This window comes from Vigna radiata, unplaced genomic scaffold (assembly GCF_000741045.1).
Source record: "Vigna radiata var. radiata cultivar VC1973A unplaced genomic scaffold, Vradiata_ver6 scaffold_315, whole genome shotgun sequence".
NCBI lineage: Eukaryota > Viridiplantae > Streptophyta > Magnoliopsida > Fabales > Fabaceae > Vigna > Vigna radiata.
Window position 1 is genome coordinate 192,992 of NW_014542557.1, and position 14,042 is coordinate 207,033.

The 14,042-nt window shown below is 33.3% G+C and overlaps 2 protein-coding genes across 2 annotated transcripts; one reads left to right on the forward strand and one right to left on the reverse strand.

Moving 5' to 3' along the window:
- The first annotated feature begins 2,408 nt into the window (after nt 1-2,408).
- On the forward strand, nt 2,409-3,681 carry LOC106780396. Its single transcript, XM_014668681.2, has one exon. It carries the CDS (start codon nt 2,656-2,658, stop codon nt 3,412-3,414), a length of 759 nt encoding a protein of 252 aa, XP_014524167.1. The 5' UTR covers nt 2,409-2,655; the 3' UTR covers nt 3,415-3,681.
- Nucleotides 3,682-5,230: 1,549 nt separating this feature from the next.
- Nucleotides 5,231-10,300, reverse strand: LOC106780383 (putative leucine-rich repeat receptor-like serine/threonine-protein kinase At2g14440). Its single transcript, XM_014668667.2, has 8 exons — nt 9,390-10,300; nt 8,300-8,751; nt 7,389-7,524; nt 7,213-7,284; nt 7,060-7,128; nt 6,719-6,790; nt 5,680-5,751; nt 5,231-5,596 (listed from the first exon to the last, which is right to left on the reverse strand). The coding sequence occupies exons 1-8, from the start codon at nt 10,004-10,006 to the stop codon at nt 5,557-5,559; spliced, it is 1,530 nt and encodes a 509-aa protein (XP_014524153.1). The 5' UTR covers nt 10,007-10,300; the 3' UTR covers nt 5,231-5,556.
- Between the last annotated feature and the right edge of the window lie 3,742 nt (nt 10,301-14,042).

Sequence of the window (14,042 nt, forward strand, 5' to 3'; positions counted from 1 at the left end):
TTTAATCATCACCTATCCTTATTTATTTCAAAAATTAGGAAACTCTGTCTTCAACTAAATATTCTTTTTATGTTCCATTTTATCTCATTTTTCCACTTGTTTCGGCCATGACAACAACAGTACAGAACAATCATTTTCTGCCCGTGTTTCTTAAGGGCAAAAAAGGAAGTTATGCATATTGATTAATCAAACATATACATGAGAAAAGCACTTAATTTGAATTTATTACCGCAAACAACATTATTTAACCCACCTAATGTCAGTCCTCGACAACATCCAGCTCAGTTTATTACTTCGTTTCTTTACTCTTTTATTCATAACAGCTGTGATTGACATGAATCCTCTTTAAATTAATAGAATGGTCTTATTGGTCTAAGGTCCCTTTCTCATAGAACAGTGTAGTCACATTGGTTTTTTTCTTGCAGAAATTATTATATAGTTTAAAATCATTAAGTGTCCATGTTTCTACAAATTAATATATATAGTTTAGAATCATTACGTGTTTGTGTTTTCAGCGAATCTCCTTTTTTTGTGTAGGAGATGTAACATAGTTCGGAATCATGGAATCTGTATGTGTCCATGTTTGTGGTCAATCTGTATAGAGTGTGGATGTTTTTCCTCTTGAAACGTGCACGGTGCAACGAGTTTTAGTTTCACTTTGAGGCTCTCCATGTTAATTCCACACCAACAAGACAAGCATGTGGCCCCTCTTTCTCTCAAAGCAACACATGCCTGGCTATCCCATATATGCTGAATTGGAAGGTACTACTACTAAGTTCTTGTTACATAACTCTTTACTCTTGTCTGTTACTGGCGAAGTTGGATAGTACATGCATCAATTCTGAAGGGCCCCACTTGAATGTTACAGGTCAAGGTGCCAAGAAGCAGTGATCTTTACAGTTGATGGCTAGAGGGTCTTCCTTCCCTTCTTGGTCTTTCTGCACAACTGTAGAAGGAGATAAAGAAATTGCTGGCACTGCAAAGAAACTTGAACTGTAAAGCACATATATGTATGTAGTGGGAGTTCAGTTGTTGAGGATAATCACTCGAGGAGCTTGAAAACATGGCATGTTGCTCTCGATTTATGGATAAAATCCTTTGAACATTAAATGTTAGAACAATCCAAAGCCATGCACTAATTGGTGAAATGTGAAATCTCATGATGTGGACTTGTTAGAAAAGGTGAAGTATTAATTGTCCTTGAATTTTGCACAAGTCTCTGCTTTGGGTAAGGATCTGCATAATTAGCAGTTTAAATAAATGAGAAATCACATGTTTAAGTATTTTGTATTTTTTGACACTGCTGTCACTTAACATTATTGTCGATCACTTCAATAATAGTCCACGGCAGGACCACAGAATGCCCAAGGATAATGTACTTATAAACAAAAGAAGCCAATGTGTAATAATTGAAAGATTTACCCCAATGTTCATTAGCTGTCAGGAATTAATTAGAGCCTGACCAAATCTTAATGGAAGCTTTTTCAAGAGCTCAACTCTTGATTTCCTCTTCTTAGGACAATAAACTCATTTGCACATTCAAAAAATAACAAACTCAACCAGCTGTGACCAACTTATTTGGAGGCCAACTTGGTCATTTCCTTCATATCTCTTCAATCTTTAACCCCAGTTGTCACATGCTCAGAAACTACTCTCATGTGCCCACATGCTTGGGACTCCTCCATGTTAAGTCCCTGCATGCAGGTGGAGTCAAAATAACAATCCTATCTTTCTTTGACCAAGCACTTTTAATTCTAATATATGTGTCATCAGGATCCTTAAGCTTATTTGTCAAGCCTTAATATAACTTCAAATAATTTCATCCCTTTCTGTCTTTTGTGTATCATCTTCTGTACTGCACAAACCATTACTAAACAATCTAAAAGAAAAATGCCTACATATCTTCACTTCAAAATGTTTACCATATTCGTTCATGTAATCACATGGAGTTGTCATTTTATTTTCTTTTTAGCAGTTAAGGGAATCCAATGTTTGAAACATCACTTATGCCAAACTAACTTCTTTTGAAATTTCAAGCATTTGAATTTTAGACTTCTTCTCCAACTTCTAACCCCACCAATATCTTCTTGCTTCATCTATTTGAACTTTCAAGTGACATTGACCACACCAAATCTATTTAGGAGTGTGCAAGTCGAGCATTGTTTTATTTAAGCCAAAATAAAATTATGATACTTGACAGCGTAGCATAACATAACACCCTCCATTGAAAGATGGAATGGGAAAGTAAAATGGTAAAAAGTGATTAAACCACTCACACATACACTACACATATATTCAAAAAAATATTTAAGCATGCAGACACGGGGGTTGAGGCTTGCATGCAAAGAATTGCCAATGAAAAGCTTTTGTCTTTTACTTCCCAAGGCGTCCATGTGCTGTCCCTATATTCTAAACAGAACCTTAAATCACTTGTTTCGGGTTTACCAGACCATTTGATTATTATAATCTCACCGTCCTGACAGTTAAAAGAAGAGAGATTAAAAATGAAAAGCAACATTAAAGCACTCTTCTCCCCCTTTAAAAATCACAATTCTCATGCATATGCTAGAGTAGAGCCTAAGCGCACACACCTCAGTTGCCAACAAGTCCACATACAATCTCATCTCTCCGTACCCTCCAAAAAAAAAAAACACTATGGTTTCCCTTGAACCTATTGAGGGCAACCCCAGATCTAGTGATGCACCTTCAAGTCCTAGAATATCTTTCTCGGCAGAGTTCTTAGATGAGAACAACTTCATCTCCATCAGTCCAAACGCTGAGTATGAGAAAGATCAAGAGAAGGAACGTGAGAGAGCAAGGAATGCTGCCGAGTTTGAGTTCCTTTCAAACAACATGAGCAACAACAACACAGTGTTAACTGCTGATGAGCTTTTCTTTGAAGGGAAGCTCCTACCCTTTTGGCAGATGCAGCACCTAGAGAAGCTCAGCAAGATCAGTCTCAAAACCAAGGAGGGAGAGGAAGAGGAGGAAGAAGAATTAGAAGAGGAGGCAGTGGTGAGCAACAACAAAGAAGATAATAGTAGTAATAGTAGTAGAGTAAATTGGTTTGTCGATGATGACCCATCTCCAAGGCCACCAAAGTGCACCGTTCTTTGGAAAGAGTTGTTGAGGTTGAAGAAGCAACGTGCTTCTTCTTTGTCACCCTCTTCTTCTTCCTCGTCTTCTTCCTCTTCTGCAAGCTCACTGGGTGATGTAGCTGCGAAAGAAGGGAAAGAAGGGTCAAGGAATAACAACAAAGAGCAGCAAGTGAAGAGGGTAAAGAAAGGGTTGGAGAGAACAAGGTCAGCTACTATTAGAATTAGACCAATGATCAACGTGCCAATTTGCACACAGGTGAAAAGCAGCGCCTTGCCCCCTCTTTTCCCACTTAAGAAAGGAAAATTAGAGAGGTAAACCAAAGATGTTGCATGCCACCAAGCCTATGTTTATTTGTTTAGTTTTATCCTTTGGAATAAGTTTGTTTTTGGTTATTTCTTATATTTGTTCCAACAAATCATGTTGCCATGGTAGATTAGGTGTTAATTTGGGTGGATCTGAGAAATTACAATGTAAATTCTGACTTGTATAATCATTGGATTGTGCATTATTTTGGCCTGGGTTGGCAATGGCATCGGTAGTTTTGATAGATGAAGAGTAACGAGACAGTGAGTTGCAGTGAGATGCAGTAAGATGCAGGGTTCCTCAACTTGCGAGTCCCACATGGGCACCTGTCAGCCACATACATCTCATCGATCGATCAACGCAAGCAATTATTATGCACTTCTAAAATAATACATTTTTCTAAATAAAAATAAAGAGAAAGAGAAATATCAGTGTTCGCTTATAAAGATTCACACCACGTTCAGCAATATTTGAATTCCTTGAGGGACAAGTGTCAGAAATTCTACTTCAGAAGCAGATTAAACAATAATCTTTTGAATACTAGGAACACTGAATTGCAGTAATGGTAGTGGAACCCAATCGAGTTCCACAAAAAAGAAGGCGATTTTGGGCTCAATATCATACCACACGTTAGATATTCAACTAATTTACATTCTGCTGAATAAGGGTGTGATTATTTTTTTATTAGTCTGTGTAAAATTCATTTTTGATAAATATGATTTTCTAAACTTTGTTTTGAATACGATTAAATATGTTTTTTTTTATTTTAATAATTTGCTAGTAGTAAAATACTATACAAGGATTTTATTTAACTTAAAACTACTTAAATTTTTTATTTCAACTAAAAATTAAGTTGTATAATCAATTTTTTTAATGTAACATTATTTATCTAAAATCATATTGTCTAGTATTTTTGTATAATTTTAGATCTCGCAACAAACATGTACTTAGATTAACGTGAATATTAAATTGAAGCATTTTTAAGTGATTGGATAGTTAATATATAGACAAGAAAAAGAAACAATGTGCAACAAGGACATATCTACAACTATACAAATTCAAATATACAATTTACAGAACAAGACTCTCATTCTCTCTGTGACTAATTTTTAATATATATGTATATATATTAAAAATTATTGGTTATAAAGCTTAGTTTAAAAAACACTTATTTTATACAGCATGTCTTAATTATATACTATATTTTAAATAAAATGTATGAAATAAACATATGACTTTTTAAAAAGAAGACCACCAAAAAAAATTCAGTTAAGTGTTTGGATTCAAAAACTGAATTTGTAAAATTCTGAATGAAAGCCAAGCTTAACTTAAGAAGCTATCTTAACCGAAATAAGTAAAAATGGGATTTCACATTTCGTATGGGCCACATAAAGTAAGGGTTGAAACGTGAAAACAGAAAGTTAATTCGGGAATTAAAAAAGTTATTTTACCTCCCTATCATTCTTATAATGTGAAAGTAAGTTTAAAGTGATTTCTCCCTCATTATCATTCAAGGGGAAACAAAATCTTTCCGTCACTTTTTTTCGCACCAAATTCCCAAGCATCATCTTTTTATTATTTTATGATTATATGTTCAAGTAAACAGGCCATACGATAAATTTCAAATCTCACTTTGGGTAGAAATCGATAAACAAAAAATTATGCTCATACCCACAAAATATAAAAGAAATAAAAAAAAAACGGCACAATATGCACGAACAACTGCTTTTATGTCATAAAAATACAAGACACGGTAATTACTCTAATATCAGAACATGATACAAATCACAGAAGTATGAAAATAGACAGAGCAAGTTATGAAAAAACAAGAAAAAACAAAACCAAAATTTTCAATAAACTAATGAATAATTACTATACAAGGATTTGTATGATACAATTTCAAATAACATTCCATTTTGAAAGGAACCGAGTCAACGACTGACCAATCTGAAAGTACACTCCAAGTAAATACAAGAAACCCGTATCTCCTCCAGCAAGGGAAGGCTGAGATGAAGTTTGATCTTCAGTTGATGAGTTGACAAAGAAGAACTTCCACCATAGAATCAGAATACTCTTCTTAAGATGTAAAAGAATAAAAATTTCTTGAAAAATCAGAATACTCTTCATCTTTACATTGGAAGGAAATAAAATCACTCAAGATGCCGGAGGGGATAAGAAATTATTTCCAGAAGTTCTGTTGGTAATAAATAAGCGCATGTCAGTAAAACAACAACTGTGATTGATGCTGACAATAAGAAGAGATAGGTATTTACTTACCTGACATCCAGTCCTGGTTTTCCAATGAGATTTGCTGGAATTGGACCAGTCAAATTGTTGTTCTGTAAAAATCTGCAACAAAATGGGGGAAGGGGGCAATCATCAGTTAACATAAAACAAATATGGAAAAGAAGACAATTATACGGACACGTAATGGAATTGAAGAGTAACTCGCAGATCTTAAGAGGGAATGACAGCCAGAATTCAAAGATACATAATTTACAAATACCAAGTACATGAGCGATACTACTAAGTTTGTGTCACTATATAAGAAAATCCTATTTTATTTAAAAGGACACTACAGTATTGCTTGGTAATCATTTCCTCACTCCAAGTTATCCTCGTGCTAATTTTGGCATTCGATCATGAGAAATAAAAATTTTCCAACAAGAAAGCAAAAAGTTGTAATTTGACGAGGTGCCTGGGGGGCCAGGGATGGTAAAATTGGAGTAGCACAGTGTAGACAGAAAATAATTGTAGTGAAATAAATCTTTTAAATTCTCCAGGACATGAGTTGTAAATATAATTTCTAATTGCAGTGATAGCCAGAGGTGCATGAAAGACGTAGTCAGGCATAATTGCAACTAAAGTCTACAAATATTAATAACTAAAGTCTACTTGCAAGTGAAGTTTCATGAATTGATCGAAATCAAAGTATGCGAGGATTGAACAATCAAGTCTCTTATTTCTTCAATAGACATGAAATTCACTTTGTTTTTTTCCTCGGCATGTTTATTTATCAGGCCAAAGCCAAAACTCATTTAGCTTTGAACAAATGTCTGTTGATTCTTACCAATCCAATCAAGCATCACAAAATAATGAGCAGAGATTAGTTATATGACTAAACTCATAATGATCATAATCAATATAGTTTTACAGGTTGACTTAATTTTCTACACATAATTGAAGGTATCAAAATGTAACTGGAAGAAGGAGGCGTCTTGTAAGGAAATTTTTCCCGTATTCAAATAGCAAAAAAAAAAAAAAAACACAATTTGCTTGGTAACCTCTGGTAAATCTAGAATAGGGTACAACTTACACTTCTTGCAAGCTGCTGATGTTCCCTAAGGATGAGGGAATTTCTCCACTGAATTGATTGTCTTCCAAGTGCCTTAAAATAAAATAACAATATGAAAATAAGAGCTCCATGAATACATTGAAGTTTTCTTGTATTTCAAACATTTCGGTCGTAGAAGTTGCTATAGAACACACGACTACATGAGTTGCTTTATGATAAAAATAACTTGCAAAAATATGTTTGTTTCCATTAAATGAAAAATGGTAGACTAGCCATAGCCAGTGATGAGATAAACCATATGCTAAAAGATAAACTATCATGTCACACTTAAAAATACACACACACGTCAAGTATAAACTTACAGTGTTTGTAACATCTTTAGTGAACTGAGGTCAGGAATCTGCCCCGTTAAACTGTTATTCCCAAGCCAGCTGCAAGAAAGGCAATGATTTACTGATCATAAAATTTGAAATACTAAATTTCATTAAGTGATATACGTAAATTAAAGAGCCTACATGTTAGTCAGGGCTGTCATATTGGCAACAGAGGGCGATAAAGATCCAGAAAGATCCATACCTGTCAAGTTTCTGAACGAAAACAGGAAATCATAAGTAAGCTATTCATTCACACAGCAGAATAGGACTGAAAGGACGGGATACCATGTGCTATAACAACTCAAGTCTGGTCTTACAAAGTCACTACACGGATACGTGGTCCTTCAGAACATGTGATGCCAGTCCATGAGTACTGCTGAGGCATACAAGGATCACCATTCCAATCCTGGGGTGGATTTCGAAGGCTCTCTTTTACTTTTTCCAATGCAATAACTGTCAAAAGAAAGTTACCATTTTAAAAACCTTGCATGTCCACAATTAACGTACTAACACACTACAACTATGATGAAAATGTTGCGACTTAAAATAAAGAATAACCAGTCAACCAAGAGCAGGTCCTGTTTTTTTTTTTTTTTTTTTTTGGGCCGGCAATGGCATGCTATCATCAAACCCCCACCCCAGAGAAACGGATTGAGAATTTCTCTTTGATATGTGAGAAGGAAAACAAAACTCGGGTTAAAAAAGTGGTAATTGTCGAGTAGTAATGGCCTTCGTTACACTTCTCACTACAAATTTGTCCAATATCAAAACCTTCCATACTAAGCTGGTGCAAGCATGACAATGAAAAAAAATACTATTACAGTGACAGTATACTGATCTATTCTTATCTTCAATTCTTCCCATCATTCATAAAAAAATTCGTAGCTGTATCATTCTTTAACTCGTCTCTTAAAAAAATTTCTCTCCCCTTCTCTCTTAAAAAAAGTGCAAAACAGAACTCCTCTAATCCCTTTTCTCTAGAACTTTACTCAACTGTATCTTAATATGTGGCCGTTCTTTATGTAAAGTCTTTTTAAGATTTGCAGTTTTGATTAGTGACACAAAAAACCTTAGGATATATATTGCTACAGTGGCACTGGACGAAGATATTTTCCATCCTGAGCGTAGAAACTCGTATTTTCTTGTTGGCGAAGAAATAATGTCAAGCGCAAGATTATTTCAGAAATGACCCAGAGTTAAGAAAAAAACATGAAATCAAAAGCTATACCATCTCGAGTTGAAGTTCTTCCTTCAAGTGGCAGCAGATAAAAAACTTCACCAGCATTGATTAAGGGGCCCCGGGTTGAACTTGCATCAGGGGTCAAAGTTATTGTAGTAGGACCAGAAAGAGGCCACTGGCTGGCAAATACAACAGTGCCTGATGGGATCACAATCAAATTATGGTAATAAGTAATACCATTTACGCTTATGTTAAAAACTCTTGATCCAGCAGTGTTGTCAGCAAAGTATAGTGCGATGTAGTATTTAGAGCTTGGAAGTAGCGCTGTAGGCCAACTCAGTTCCAAGGACTCCAATTGTTCAGATCCTATGTGCGTCTCGAATATTTTTGCAGGTGGAAGATTCCAAAAACCATAAACAGAAACATTGTCAGTGCTTGCTTTGGCAGAACTACTCTGCTCGAAAGGCACCCATATACGGTCAAACTGATCATCAGGATACCTGAACAACAACAAAAAAATCCACCATTCTGCATCAGAGACCAGGGAAACAACAATTAAAAAGAACACGAAGGTAATGGTTTCATAGTAAAAAGGGAACTCGTAGACTCCAACACATTATCCGTGATTATTTATATATGAAAATAGTTTAATTAATGAGAATCCATATGCTACCTGATAAATTTAGAGGTTTTGGTAGGATTAGTTTTGGATGAATGAGTTCTCGTCATGAACTAACTGTACCAAAACTCCTACATTTATCATATATCGTACATTTCTTTCAACTATCAAGTTAAGAAACAGCTCCGTTTTCAGGGTATAAAAAAAATTACCTTAATTATCATTTTCATTTGTAACTGGATAACTTTATAATAAACAATTACATTTTCATCAAATTATAATTCTAATTAAATTCATAAGAAAAAGTCAAACTCAGTTCAGAATTTAATCCATAAGCTTCCTTAGCTGCCTTGAAAGGTTACTCTCTTTTTTCACGGTAGAGCAAAGAGAAAAGCAAACAAAAACTTAACATTAACTTAATTTAAAAAAAAAAAAAAAAAAAAAAAAAAAAACTAAATGAACAAAGCTACAAAAGGCACTGAGTTTGAACAGGGAGGGCAATGAAAAGGATAAACAAACCGAATGGGTGATCCGGAGTTTCCAAAACTGTGCCGCGCAAACAATGCAAGGCCAAAGCTATTGAAGTCCGTGGTATTGTAGAGAGAATCCTCGAGAATCAAGAATTCCAAAGCAGAGATAAACGGGTCAGAATCGGTGTAAGTATTGGAACCGATGCAGAGGTTCATGATCTTCCCCTGGGCCATGAAAACTCCTTCGTAGAAGGTGGAATTTCCGTTGGCGTAATCTCCAGTGGTGTTGACCACGCTCCAGAGGGTCCCATCGAGGATCTGGTCAAAGACGGGTGGCGAAGGGTGATCGGCGCCGTTGACTCCACCGTAAAAGTAGGTGGTACGCACCAAGTACTTTGCGCCGCGGTACGTGGGAACATTGTAGCAGTGCTTCTTGACTTGGCGAGGAAAGGAGCGAAGGGTTTGCAGAGTGGGGATAACAACGGGAGAGGTGAGGGTTTTGGGCGAGCCCGAAGAGACGAAGCTCCAATCGGGGAGCCATGTTCGGTCACCGAATTGGGCCTCCGATTGGGCCCCGCAGTTTATGAGTAGGCCTCTGGGGGGCGCCTGGGAGAGAGAGATGGGGATGAAGAGGAGAAGGAGAAGGAGAAAGAGAAAGAGGGACATGGTGGTTGAAGTGGTTGGAATGAAAAAAATGAATGAATGAATAAATGAGGTAGTTAAGATTGTGATGTGATGGTGGTGGAGTTTGAAAGGGTCTATGAGTTGGAGTGGTAGGAAAGAAAACACAGAAGAATGGAGAAGAAAAGAATATGAATATGAATATGGATTAGTTATTGGTTGGAACGGGTAATGATAACGCGGGAAACAAAGTTTACCGGTCAGACACCACTTGTTTTGTTGGAGTAGATGCACAAACAAAACATTAATAGGATGCCGTTTTCTTCCTCTGACTCTTTCTCTTTCAAACAAACATACCTAAAATTTCTTTTCATGTCATTTTTAATGGAGTCAGAAGATGTCAAAATGATCTTGACCATGTGATTAAGCGACTGAGAGAAGGAATTTCTTTAGTGAATTGATTTTATGTATCTACATTAAAGGTTCAACGATTCTGTGTGCGTGTGCAGTGCCGGCAATACAGTAAAATTGTATAATAACTATTTGTTAGACAGATATTTTCTGAGACAATATTGATAGCGAATATGATGATGACTATTATTGTGAATTATAGGACTGTATTGTATTTCCTAAAGTACATAAACAATAGAAAATTATGAAAACTATACGATTTAATTTACCATCAAAGTAATTTGTACAAAAGTGAAGGTTTTTAATGTTAATGCAAAAGAAGTACACAAGAACTTTCAATAAAAGTGCATTTTATCACATTCAATGAATAAAAAAACAAACTCATTAAATGAGGGGGATTCTCCATGTTTTCTTAGCGCATTCATTGCTTCACCGACTTAGTTATCTCTTATTAAAAATTTGTTTAAAATTATAATTTCATTTTGGATTTATCTCATGCTGTTCTTTTCCATTGGCTTAAGAGGGTGTGAGAAGCTCCCTCCCCTAGACTTCTAACGCAATTCTAGGATTTTAGGATTTTACAACTGGTAATGAAAAATTAAATTTCAGTGTAATTTGAAATGTAATGTATATTTCGAATTGTTTTTCTAAATTATATTACAAATTTTATATCTGCTTAATTAAGAAAATTTATATTTTAATATAATATACGTTTTATTTTTTTCTTTGCCTTTCCATGTGTGATAATGGACAGTGTTTACTGTATCTTGTGACCAAACTCACCTTCCATAATTTTTAGTCATGCTCCTTCCTTCAATTTCAACATTTTTCCAATACCAACCCTGTGAAACAACTTCACCAAACACCACTAAACGGACAAATCAAAATTGTACAATATCTCATAATGATCATTGAATCAAGCAAGAACAGGATCAAGTTTTTTACAAGAATCAAGGACACAAAGAACATGGGAATTGCAGTATTCCAATGGATATTTAGATCACCCACATGGAAAGAAGCGTTGGACGTTGGATGAGTGGCTAAGGACGATAAGGCGCGACGAAGGTCATTAATGTAACTTAAATTTGGCACTGCGAATCTTATAATCCAAAATATAAAAACAGATTTTACAATTTAACATATGAAATTTATATTTTGAATTATATAATCAGAGTATAATTTTTTATGATTTTAGAATATATAATCTGAAATATTAAAATTTAAGTTTTTTATTTAAGTTTGTATTATCCAAAAAAAAATTACGGATGATGCAATCCGGAACTTAAATTACTTAAAGGTATAATTAGTATTTCAAAGATAATGAGCATTCAGAAAAAATCATATAGGTGGGAAAAATGAAAGAAAAATATATCTTTAACAGTTTTTTTAACAACTTTTTTTACAACGGCTTATATTTGAAACGAATCAATTACAAGTTTTCACATATGCGTTGTCAAATTTTTTTTTTTAAAAGAACTGTTTTTCTTCCTTTTTATTCGGATGATGATATTTTAACACCTTTTTTTTAACAACTTTTTGACAACAGAACATATGTGACCATTTTATTGATTTTTTTAAATTTATTCTAAAAAAATATTTAAAACGGACCAATATCAAAAACTTATAAAAAAAAAAGAGTCGTAAAGAAATTTTTTCCTTTTTGTTCTCACTGTTGCAAGCGAATGACAAAACACGTCATGCTATCGTTATATGATTTCTTTTTTAACCTTTTTACTGTTTTTCCACTTTGAACTATTCAATTTTACTAGCACACATTTATTGATATTTTATTTTTCTCTGCGGCTGGATGTGTTTACTTTGTATAAGGACATTAACTTTATAATTAGTGAACTATGTTTAAGTTTAAAAATATCAAGGACCTCTTTAAAATTAAAATTTACAAAAGATAAAAATAAATAGTAAATTATACTCTAATTCCTAGACCTTTTAAAGAGATACATGTTTGATATGAAAATAATTTCATGTGTTTAACACTTAAAGAAGATTTTGTACTATTTTTTAAACTTAAAAGGTGTGTGTAAAAAGAAGAATGATGTATTTTTTTTATAGTACATGGAAGTTCCTTGTAAAGTTTTCACATAATTAACATTGACATTTATTTGTAAGATAAGACATGAGATTATAAAACTTACGAGAAATTAACATTAATTTTAAAATTCAACAAAAAAAAAACAATGATAAATATAAAACAAGGAGTGTAAAAGTTTCACTTAAAATTAATAACATTTTACTGTTAAAGTGGGAGAGTTGATTTTCTTTGTAATATATGTTAAGAATATGTTATAGATAGATTTCTCTTAAGTAACTCTCACAAAGAACTTGTAAATGACGAATTTCAATAAATAAAAATGTTGAAAAGTAAGTCCTCAAAACTTGAACGACTACATTTGTTAAATAAGAGAGGATTCTAAGATGAACTTCTTCGAAAATATGACGTTAAATTGTGATTCTTTTTTCACAACCAAGTTCATAATTTTAATAACACGTAATAATTAAAAAAGATGGTTAAAATAATAAATAGTTAAACTAACTTACAGTTATAAATAAGAAATGTTAGAATGTGATTAGTATGTTATCTACGACTCTAAAAATTTAAATTGTTTTATGAGTGCAAAATTGGTGAACCGTAATTCACACCTTTATTTTTTAATTAGACGGAAGCGAATATCTTCTTCTCTTTATCTTTGTTATCATATTTTTTGTTGGGAAGCAATTTGCTATGCAAAATTGAATTTATAGACTCGTCTTAGATTAACATTTCCTCCGTTTTTCTTTTAAAATACTTTAATGTACATCCAACTTCAAATATTTCTAAGTATATTTGCCACTATATTTTCCTACATCTTGTATCTGGTTATTTCTTTATTATATACATTCTCATTGTTCATAAATATGTACTTTGTTATTCTTGAAAACTTCTTACTCTATCAATGTGTGTAATTTGTGGTTATAAATGTATTCATTTTAATAGTTCATTTTACGCTTCGATATATATATTTTATATTTTATCCTCGAGACAAAGCTACATTTGATTTTTTAAAAATATACAGTAAGTACCTTTGCACCAAACAAAACAAAACTTTTATGAAAAATAATTAGTTTTTGTTAAATAATTTTAGAAATTAAATCAATTAACATAGACAATTATTAAAAGCTTTAATTTTTATTTTTTTTACGTATGAACCAAACATAATCATTAAAAACAAGAAAGCAAGGAACGTGTACAACAGAAAAGTGAAATATTTAAAAGAAGCAAGGATTACTACTGCCCTCAAAGGAGGCCTATGCAATCAAATTACAATATAGAATCAACAAATAATTGTAAAGTTGAAAATTGATGCCTTAGCAGTCAAACCTCTTGCCAGAGACTAAATCCAGTTAGTAGAAATAGAGTCAAATATTAAATTAAAATCAATTTGATTTTATTTATATGTTTAATTCGGATATTTTTTTAATAAAAATTCTAACTACTTAAAATTATAACAGTTCACCTATTAGCGAATCATATATTTCAAAGTTTATTTCATTGACAGAAGGATAGAGTCACAGCTTTCCAATAGCTAGTTTTTATTTTGCAACAATTTCTTTACTGTTTGATTAAGTTTTTTAACTTTTTTATTAAAAGTTAGTTGAAGAATTTATTTCTAAT